At 32.5% G+C, this 11002-nt stretch overlaps 1 protein-coding gene across 1 annotated transcript; it reads right to left on the reverse strand.

Annotated features, from left to right (window-relative positions):
• Positions 1 to 7994: 7994 nt before the first annotated feature.
• On the reverse strand, positions 7995 to 10242 carry LOC133311403 (small ribosomal subunit protein mS80 (rPPR6)). Its single transcript, XM_061512452.1, has 2 exons — positions 8490 to 10242; positions 7995 to 8245 (listed from the first exon to the last, which is right to left on the reverse strand). The coding sequence occupies exon 1, from the start codon at positions 10226 to 10228 to the stop codon at positions 8543 to 8545; it is 1686 nt and encodes a 561-aa protein (XP_061368436.1). The 5' UTR covers positions 10229 to 10242; the 3' UTR covers positions 7995 to 8245; positions 8490 to 8542.
• Between the last annotated feature and the right edge of the window lie 760 nt (positions 10243 to 11002).

The following is an 11002-nucleotide window of genomic DNA, read 5'->3' on the forward strand; positions in this document are numbered from 1 at the left end:
TGCTTAGCAATCAACGTGTCTAACATAGCCTCAAATTTGTGTTTACTTGGTTCATGCCCTGACATAACAAATTATTGTGTTTTTTAGCATCTGAGTTTACATATAATAACTATAAATAGATATAAAGAATCTTAAATAATTGTGTTAATCAAATATTTCTTTAGTGTCATACTTTGGACTCTGTTATTAAATTGTTATCAATATATTGGATGCAGAAGACATGATATGCATGTGGTGGTTGCTATTCAAGTTGTAGAATCCCCATTAAGACTATGATGCCAGAGTGCGATCAAATATTAAACACAAGCCTTGTTGTATTCAAAAGCAGGTTAAGAACCAAGTCCAAGCTTCCTTAATTTTTAAAAATTAGGAATTAGACAAGGGAAGTGAAACAATGAACAGACACCAGCAAGTATCAGGAAATTCCTGCATCCTAGCTATGCATACACAAGGCTCACCCTTAAATATTAGGTTGTTTGAAAACTATTAACAACCAAACAAAAGACTTGTAACAAAATGTCATTAAATTTTGAACATCGATTCGAGAACACTAAATCATTGGTTCAACAAGTAATTAGTTGAACCGTTTGAACAACTATATTTAAAATATGCAATAAATATAATGAAAAATATTATTACAAGCATATAATTGTGACTTAATGTTATATGTATTCTTTATCACACACAACATTGAATAGAATGTTAAAGGTACTAAAGATTATGCTCTACACTACTCTGGTTATTCTTTAATTGTGGATAGATATTCTGATACGTCATGGTGTTCAAAAATCAGCAATAGTAAGTTCACCAGTGGATATGTATTCACTTTGGGTGGAGCTATTATTGCTTAAAAATCCAAAAGATAGACTTGTAGTGCATTGTCGTCTATGGAATCAAAACTTTTTGCTTTAGCCTTAGCCGGCAAAGAGGCAAAGTGGATAAAGAATCTGATTATGGATATTTCTTTGACTCGGCTAAAGATTAATTCTTTAAGCCTATTTTGTGATAATCAAGTAGTTGTCCAAGTTGTTAAAAATGCTCTCTTCAATTCAAAGAGAAGACATATAAGATTGAGACATGCGTTGTTGAATTATATGAGAAAACAAGGAGTTATCACTTTGATCGATGTGAGAACGAAGGATAACTTGGTTGATGCTCTCACAAAAGATATGCCTAAAGATCGATTATTCAAAGCAGTGGGGAAAATGGGGTTAAAGACTATATAAACAAGTCTTAATTACCATTTACTTACCTTTTAATTGTGTGTTTTGAATTATCGAATCTTTCTTGTTGGCCAAAATGATAAGCACTATTTATATGTTTCATCGATGTTCATGGTTGCTGATTAATTTGAAAAGGGTAAGTTCTCTCATTCCAAACTTGATGAAGATAACTTGAACCTGATTCAAAGATTCTACCTGGGAAACTTGTGTTATTCCAAACTTGATGATACAATCCAACCAGGTTGGGCCATCCTTTTGGTTAAATGATCTCATTCTAAACTTGATGCTAGATTATTTGACTTTGAGGAATCAGTAATTGTGACATTCCAAATTGAAACATTGAAATAGTAGTTTGCATAAGAAGCATGTGGGTCTTGTTCTTAATTGAAACTTCACATCACATGACTAGGTTATTGTAAGTGACTTAACTATTGGTCCTGTTCATTGAAACTAGACAATGGTTATTCTCTTACAAATAAACTTAAGTTGATGACTCTTTGCAAAATAAATTGTTTAGGCCGTGTTCATAATTTATGAAATTGGCTTGATGCTTATGAACATGATATTGCAATGCTTTTTGACATCAATATATGTTCTTTTTTGCCTGATGATATGATGCTAAGTTCTTTTAGTAGAACTAGACATCTTTGATAGATTATTCAACCGATTGAATTCATAATAATTTGAAATTCATATTTGATATTTTACAAAGGATGGCAGAGATGGAGGAGAGCTTAATGAGAGGGATCTTGACTAAGATCACCTCCTTGATGAATGAATATATCATTTAGAGTATGTGGGGACTTGACAGTTCACCCGCTATTGCCCATTTTGATAGAGTCCATTTATTTGAGACTTACATTTTGTTATCTTTATTTTATGAACATTGTTGATTGTGAACTGATTTTGAGACTTATTTTGGATGTTGGGAATTGGATGAGTTTAGATTGAATCTAAAACTCTAAATATTTATTTTAGTATGTTGGTCTCAGAACAGATTCATGATAATGATGATTTATTTATTTAGATTGAAAATGACGATTTAGTTTAACATTTTAATGTTAAAAACTCTTTGATTGATCCGAGTTAATTGTTTTGGACTGGATATAAATGATTCACATTTGTTTAAACATTACATTGATCACTCTATTAGATTGTGCTATATGGTGAACATAGGAGAATATTGTTGGATATATTAATAATATAATCAACAATAGTATGTTCACATATAAGCCCAATAGATGAAAGCATGGTTATTTGGGTCCATATAGGTTGGAGCCCAATAGCTTGCATTATCTCTAGAATTTTCTAAACTGGAGGTAACATTGTTGAGCATTCCAAACTTGGTGTCTTTTGGTGTAATACTTCAAGCACATCTAAACCCTTCTCTCTCAAACTCATTACCTCCAACATGGTTGTCATTTTATTTTGAGCATTTCACATAATGTTATTGAGCTTACACTAAATCTTCTTTGAGATTAAATAAGTTTTAATATAAAGTTTGAATTATTCCATTTGAGCCATGTTTAGACATGTTGACGATTTTAATTAGATAAATAATAAATTAGCCATCTTTGCCTTCAAATCACGAAATCTTATTGTGTAACTTAGGTAGAGTAGTATCAGAATTTTATTTGTCCTACTAACTAACAGTGCCACAATTCAATTAAAAACTAGGGAGCTGCCTTGCAGAATTCTCGTACCTTTCGCTTTTGCAGAATTCTCGTACCTTTCGCTTTTGCATGTGAGGCGAAGAGATTCTATGGTAGTTTATTTTAGTGTATGGGAAGGGAGATGAAGTAAGTAGTATAGGGTCTGTGTGAGTGTGTAGAATAACGATGACCCACAAGAGACGCTTTTGCAGTCCATTTAACAGCGAGAGATTGTTTGAATGAGACCTTTTTGTTAGCACCATCATTATTGTGTAATCAAGGATATTTTGGAATCTTATATACAAGTGAAGGTGGCATTGGATATATATATTTGAAATGTTTTCAAATTTCGAGCTTCCCAAACCTATTTCTTGGTGTTGTTGTCTTCAATTTAAACATTTAAACATGTTAGTTGTATTTTAATGCCGAAGAGAATCTTCAAGACAAGTAGAAGGTATTGATGACGAGTTTGCAGTCACAGTGGCGCTAAAAACTGAACGGAAAGGGTAATGTCAAAAGGTTGAACTGTAGAGAAGGGAAAAAAAAAGTCAGAATGTGTATCGTGTTTTTTTGGTTGAGGACTTAAAAGGGACCCACAACATCATTTTTTGTCTTACGTGAGATGTGACTCACTCAGTTAACATGGAATAAATCTTTAGTACGACTGCTGTATCAAGATTCAGTGCATCTCATCAATGAGAGCAATACACATCATAGGAGAGAAAAAAAATTTGACAGAAAAAAAATAAAATAAGCTTACATGTAATATTTTTGTTGGTGGGATGCACTGAATCTTTGATACAGCAGTAGTACCAAAAATTTATTCGTTAATATGACATCTCAGATGTTACTAACGTTGTGGATGATTCACTCACGGAAGAACTAATCGGAGTCCACTTTGTCTTTTTTAAGAATTTTGGGACTAATTTTTTTTAATAAAAGTTTAAAGTGGATCATTTTTTATTGTTTGAGACTAGGGGTGTAAATGGGCCAGGCTAGGCTGAGCTTTGATTTTTGTAAAAAAATATTCAGTCTATCTAGCCTATTGGCCTACTATTAAAAGCTTTGTTTATAGGTCAGGTCTGACCTATTTTAAAAATTAGAAAGCCTGATATGGCCTACAGGCCTTGTAGGCCTCCCAATGCAGATACTGAGCAAAAAAAATATTTGTATAGAGCAAAAAAAGTTTCATTCGTGCATGCACTAATACTTCTCATAAGAAATAGAAAATGACAAACAAGAAAGAGTCAACATAATATCTCATCTCTATAATGTATATCAAAGGGGAATTAGAGTCAAAGAAATGGGAAAAATAAAAAAGAAATACAATTACTTGGTCAACCAAAGACGAAACTTAAAGACGAGAGTGAGAAGTCACTTAGAAGCGGCGGTGCACAAAAGAAATTAGGGTTGATACTTTGCCACCTAGAATAAATATTTTATTTTGTTTTAAAAAATTAAATAGGTCAGCCTACAAGGCTTTAAGTCAGGCTGGACAAAACTTGCCTATGGCCTATTGTTAAAAATATTTTTTTGTAAGCCTAAATCTACTCTACTTTTCAGAAAGACTAGGCTAGGCCAGGCTGTAGGTCAAGTCAGGTCAGTCTGATCCATTTACACCCTATTTGAGACCCAAAAGAAGCTTTACTCTACTTTAAAAATAAGGACAAAATGATAATTTAATTTTACAACGAGGGCAATATAGTCCGTCAGCCAAAAAGTTATATTCCCTTTTTTTTTTCTTTTTTTCTTTATCTCCTTATTCTCACTATTGTACCAGCAAAATACTTTTTGACACTACTTTTTTTCAACATAATAATTATATGACATTTGCATTTGTCATTTAACATGACATAATAAATTTTTCTACACACAACATTTTATAGGGTCCACACTTTTTGAAGAGAAAAAAAAAACTACGACACGCAAAATAAATCTCTATAACAATACACAATCACTTTTCCTACAATATAACTCTTATAAAACTTACTTATAAACCCCACGATAAAACCTATGTTTCATTGAGCTCCACTTAAAGTCATTACTTTTTTTTCTTTTTTTACACATCTGTCAAATTTATTTTTATATTTGTCGTATTAAAATTTGTGTTTGAAAAATGAGTTTCCTAAAATATTTCTTTTCATGTGTTTAGTTTCATTTTATGAACTTCCTTTTTTAAAAAAAAATCATCTAATATTGAGAAATACTATATTAATATCACCACGGGTGTGCATTTATTTATTGAAAATTATTTCAAAGAATTTTTTTAAATGTTAAATATGCTTTTAATTTCTTCAATTTTAATTCATTATTCAGTTTTTAAAGTTTAAAGGTAGTTCGTTAATAATGTTTTAAAAAAATTAATATTAAAAAATAAAATATATTCAGTATTTATTAAAGTATTATTAAAATTTTGTAAGGAGAATATATAATTATTAAATTTTTTTAAAAAAAAAAAAGGATATTTGGCAAAAGAAGCAGCAAATGAGTGCACATGCATCGGTATTTATTATCCAATATTGGGAGTTTTGCACTTCTTGCAAGGACTTCGGTGACAACACTATTTTTTTTATAGGAAAAAATATATGTCATTTTAAAAGATGTAAAGTTGTGTCATTTTAAGAAAGAGATAAAAACAGGAGGAGAGAGATTTGACAAAAAAAAATGAATGTGTAAATTCCACCTCTTTGTGAGAGTGAAAGGATATAAATTGTGTCATTTAAAAAAATAAATATTTTTTCCTTTTTTATATTATAGAAAAATCTTACTTCAAAATGGCACTTATATGAGTAAAAACAAATAAATAAATAATGACTTATGTGGAGCTCAATGGAACACAAGTTTTATTGTTGACAAAAATATTTTTTTGCCAGTACAATAGAAAAGCAAGGAAATAAAGACAAACAAAAAAGGGAAAAAAAACCTTTCTCCAAATAAAATATTGGGGTTTGCATTCATCATTTAACATGACCACAAAAATTTTTCTACACACACAATATTTTGTAGGACCGGCATGTTTTGAAGAAAGAAAAAAAACTACGACACGCAAAACGAATCTCTATAACATAACACAATCATTTTTCCTACAACATAACTTTTATAAAACCCTAAAATATTTCCTGTCAGTGTATCCAATTTCTCTCTCTTAAGTTCCCCTTTTGTGCAAGACATGTTTGGACATACCACATGGCGCAAGTAACTGATTCTTGTACCTCTAATGTGCATTACTCTGTCCCGCATGTATGTGCGGAACTTAGGAAAATAATTTTAAAAATACATTAATTTTATAATTATTTTTTGAAAAAGCATCAGTATGGTCGTTTAGCCAAACCAATTTAGGTCGAATCAATTCAAGTTGAATCAAAACCAACTGGGCTACCCAATCCAACTCAAATCAAACACATGATTACCCCAAATAATGAGGTTATTTGACTTGAAATTTGTAAACATACATACAAATTCACATTAAGAAGCCAACTTGGGACCTACTTACATATGTTGGCCTTAAAAAAATCATGTTTACTTGTTTAGATAGTTCACACACTTGTTCGTAAGCCAAAACATAATTATGGTTCAACATGAATTAGCTTCAAAACAAGATTAAATAATCACATACAACTGCATCTTATTGAGTATCAAAACGTACATATTACCCATCATGGAAGTATCTATTTGGGCTCAAAACAATGCATATTTCTCACAGCCTCACAGGACAATCCCCTTTTTAGTTCAAAACAGTTTATTCATTGCCTAGCATTGCAGTACTAGATTAAGTGCTTTAAATTCGATCTTTCAAATACTCTCATTTCACAAATTAACAAAGTAAAAACACAAATCATATTCGTAGCTCGAGTGAAAACAGAATTTCTTTCTCTAGGCCAAAGAACATATTCATACCTATAGAAAATTAAAAATAAAATAGAATGAAATCATTCAGTTTTAAATTTTAATGTGAAGAAAACACAGTACCAAGTGTTTTAAATATATTCCTCAGATGAGGATCTATCATAACAGATTCAGTATGAATATAAGAAAAGACGAGCAATTTCTATTCCAAACTAGAACCATAAACACATTTAAAGTCTCCCTACAAGTCTTCACATCATGTCTTGTTCTTATATACAGAAAACCACCTTGCCAAGGAAAGATATACTAGTTCCTCTATGTAAAACTTCCCCTATAGTATCGAGTACAATTTCTAGGTTCTCATATAAATTTAATGCTTAAAATTAATTTAAGATGAACTGAATTCAATGTGATTTAGAGTAAACTCAACAAGTAGGGCCTAATGGAGTTTGCTTCAAAAATGAAACTATCAGAAATCTTTCATGAATTCAAATAAAATCTGTTATCAAATTCAAATGGAAACTGATAAAAAAAATAAAACCTACACATTTATTAGTCTTGCATCTTAGGCTTCTAGCAAAAAAGATGGTTCTCAAATCCAACTAGTTTAGTTCAAGATATAGTCAAAATAATGTGCGCTGTCATACAGCAAAATTATGCAGAAATGGTCCTATCGTTCAAAACAAACTGGCATTGATTGAGCAAGAACAGAAATCTGAACATTTCCATGATAAAAGCCTTGGATTTTAGCTTTGAGATGCACTGAAATTCCAAGCATTATAGCTCAAATTATGGTACAAAAAGTAAGAACTGCCAGCATGTGTGACAAGCATGCGAAAATTCAGAATGAGAAAGATTTAAATCCAGAGCATGACCCAGTTCAACAAACAACACAGAATTCCATGTCTTTATTTGACTAAACATCCAAAGACATCAAAATTGAGAGGATTTGCTATCTCCTATATGCAAACAAACTGGACAGCTTCAATGCAATTTGAGTTTTCTCTTTGTTCTTCTTTTATCATTTCATTATTTTAGTTATACTCCATAAAGCAGGAAGTTGTTAATGGAAGGAGTAAAAGCCCAAATCTGTGTTCCTACTCCCTTTCTCCTTCAGCTTCAAGTCACAAGAAGTATATAGACGAATTAAAATCAAAGCAATAAAGCAAACAACTTAGGAAAGGTGCCAGTTCATGGTAGAGAAGTAACACTATAGTTATACAACATGGATTGCTACATCATATATAAGGCAACAACTAAAAGTTGTCAATGAAACATTAAGTAACTAAGTACTATTATAATCATGTTCCTTATTAGCAATCAAAGACTACAAAATTAAGAATAAAAAATTGATCCAGATGGCACCTACACATTGAAAGAGAATCCTACCAAAAACAGCAAATATAATTTGTAAAAGACACTAAAATTCAATTTGTAAACAGCACCTCTATTTCTTCTTCTTGGTGTGTCTGTGTGTGGCGGTCTGAAGGCACAGATACTAATTCTTATCCAACCCAACCCAACCTCCATGAGAAAGAAAAAAGAAATCACCATATTATCAGAAATTAAGACACTAAATGTTAATGACATCATTATGGAAAAGGAAGAATCTGAAACATAGCCAACTTAACTCAATATCATCAAAAAAAGGCTGGTCAAAAACATTAAACAAACGAACAATCAGTTCTGAAATTTTCTCCTCTCGATTATTTGTGCATTAAGATAGTAACCTACAATTAAAATGGTGTGCTAATCAGAAAAGACTTACAAATAGCAGGCCTCTCACATTAATGTCACACCACCTCAAAGAGCCAACAAAATTTAGGCCACTGAACTAATGCTTTCAGCCTCCACAACTTCATTTTCCACCTCCTTGACAGCTCTAATCAGGGCCCTGGTAATACCCTTGAGATGTAAACCATTCTCTTTCATTTCCTCTTGCAGCTTTTCTGCCTTTTCCCAATCCAAAGCCTTCAAGCAGAGAGACTGGATCAACTTCTCGTATTCATCAACACTAGGACAGACACCAAAATCCTTCATTTCAATCAACAATTCCAAAGCCTTATCAAACTGTTCTAATTTGCAGTATCCACGAATTAGAGTGTGATACATTACAGGACTTAACTTAACATGCTTCTTTTTAGCTTCCCCCAAGATCTTCCTAGCCTCTTCCATCTCACCACCATTTGAATAACCACTAGCAAGAACAGTATAAGTGTACACATCTGGTTTCAAACCTCTACTTTCCAGTAGTTTTACCATCTCCAAAGCTTGTCCCATTTCCCCAACTTTGCAGTAGGCCGTAATAACAAAATTGAAAACAGCATTTCCTGGAGGTGGACCATCAGCAATCATTTTTAAGATCAACTCTTTGGCCGCATCAACATCTTTAATCCTACACAAGGCTCGAACAACAGCCGAAAACGACTTTATTGCATGTTTCCTCCTCTCCCCAGGGATATCATTCAACATCTCAAAAGCTAATTGCACATTCTCATTTTCTTGACAGAGTTTAGCAATCAAAAAGTTCATAGAAGACATAGGTGGACGCTTCCCTTTCTCTATTGCTGCCATATACACTGCATGAGCTTCTTTAGCCTTTTTCCCTTTACAAAACCAACATAACATGTTACCAACTTTCTCACCATCAGGCAAACTCTGTGCATCAAGCATCTTTTGACACACAGTCCAAGCCCAATCAAACGCTGATCGCCTACAAAGAGCCTCAATTGTAAAATAATACGTGTCTTCATTTGGCACACAATGAAAAACCTCAAATTTATCAAATGCCTCCAATGCAGCTTTTCCTTTTCCCAATTTTGAGAATGAAATTATCAATTCATTGAGAATCCTCACATTGATCACCCCATTCTCCTCTTTCTCACCAATATCCTTAACCAAGTCCCAAAGAATGTAAATTTGTTTCTTCTTCAAACCACTGCATATTACAAAAACAAGAGATTCCACAACAGGGGTTGTGACCTTAAATGATTTCTCATTGCAGGCCCAGTTGAAAAACCTTATGAGATTCTCACCCAAAACAAATGGGGTTTCAATTATTTTGATTAGAAGATCTTGATGTAGAGTCAAATCCATGTCATCAAGACATGACTCTAACGACCCATCAGCACTAGTCTTAAGAAGACTCAGAACGTTCTCCAACTTGTTCACGTCAATCTCATACATTTCTTCTTCTTCTTCTACTACTTTTTCTTCTTCTTCTTCTTCTACTACTTTTTCTTCTTCTTCTGCAATAGCCTCGTGAACAACACCACCATCATTTTCTGAAGAATCAACCGAGAGCGAGAGCGAGGCCTCATTGGAGAAGAAGCGAGGGGTTTTGTGAAAATATGCAAATTGAGGGAAAACCCTCGAAGAGGAAGAGGAAAGAGAAGTTGATTTGGATGAGGGTTTCAGAAAGTTAGGGTTTGAGAGAGCGACCTGAAAACGTGACGACGCAGTGACGGTGTTCCGAGAAGCATGTCTTGCAAGTATCGACCTCCACATCGTGACGTGACGGCGGCGGCGATGTAGGATGTTTATTCTGATGAATGGTTATTGTTAAATAGGTTAGATCCCTTCTTAAGACAAAATTGCAAAATGATCCAAAAAGAAAGAGATGTATTTGCAGAATTGTCCTGGCCACATATTTTTTTTTGCTTTATTACACAGAACACCTTGCTCAAGTCAAGTGGATAGTACACTGGGTTGTTTTTGGAAGGGTTTATTAAAAAAAAATGATTTATTATTCTTGTATAGTAGAAGATAATTTTATTCTTTATATATAAAAATATATGAGACTCATACTTTCTTTTTTTCTTTTTTTTCTCTTTATATGATCTCACATAGATCTCACATATTTTTATATATGTGTAGAAGAATAGTATTTTCGGTGCACTCATTGTAAGTGCACCTTCCATTCAAAAATGACCCATGGATAAAAAAATAAAAAAAAATCTTTCTCTACTCCATGCAATTTACATTTCTCTCCACTTTTCATTGGCAGATCGCACTGAATGAATGATGCAATGGATGTATCTTAAAAAATTCAGTGTAAAAAATAGATTTATCTCTTCCAATGTGAGAAACATCAAATACAATTTTTTTTTTTTTTAGTAGATTCCAATTCTGTGTTTTGTATTGTATAATTATGTAGATTTTGTCTAATTTTGAGTTTTTTATTGCTACAAAGTTTTCATATAAATATGTTCTTTTTTAATAGTTTGGATTTTGATTGTTGATGCTCATTAACCATTTTGACAAGCCCTAAGGTTCCCTCCC

The sequence above is a fragment of the Gastrolobium bilobum genome, unplaced genomic scaffold (assembly GCF_033153095.1).
Source record: "Gastrolobium bilobum isolate Gb01-03AN ecotype WA unplaced genomic scaffold, APGP_CSIRO_Gbil_v1 utg6009, whole genome shotgun sequence".
Lineage (NCBI taxonomy): Eukaryota > Viridiplantae > Streptophyta > Magnoliopsida > Fabales > Fabaceae > Gastrolobium > Gastrolobium bilobum.

Excerpts from the sequence above, each read along its gene's own strand:
- LOC133311403 (XM_061512452.1), bottom strand. The coding sequence starts at position 10,228 with ATGTGGAGGTCGATACTTGCAAGACATGCTTCTCGGAACACCGTCACT.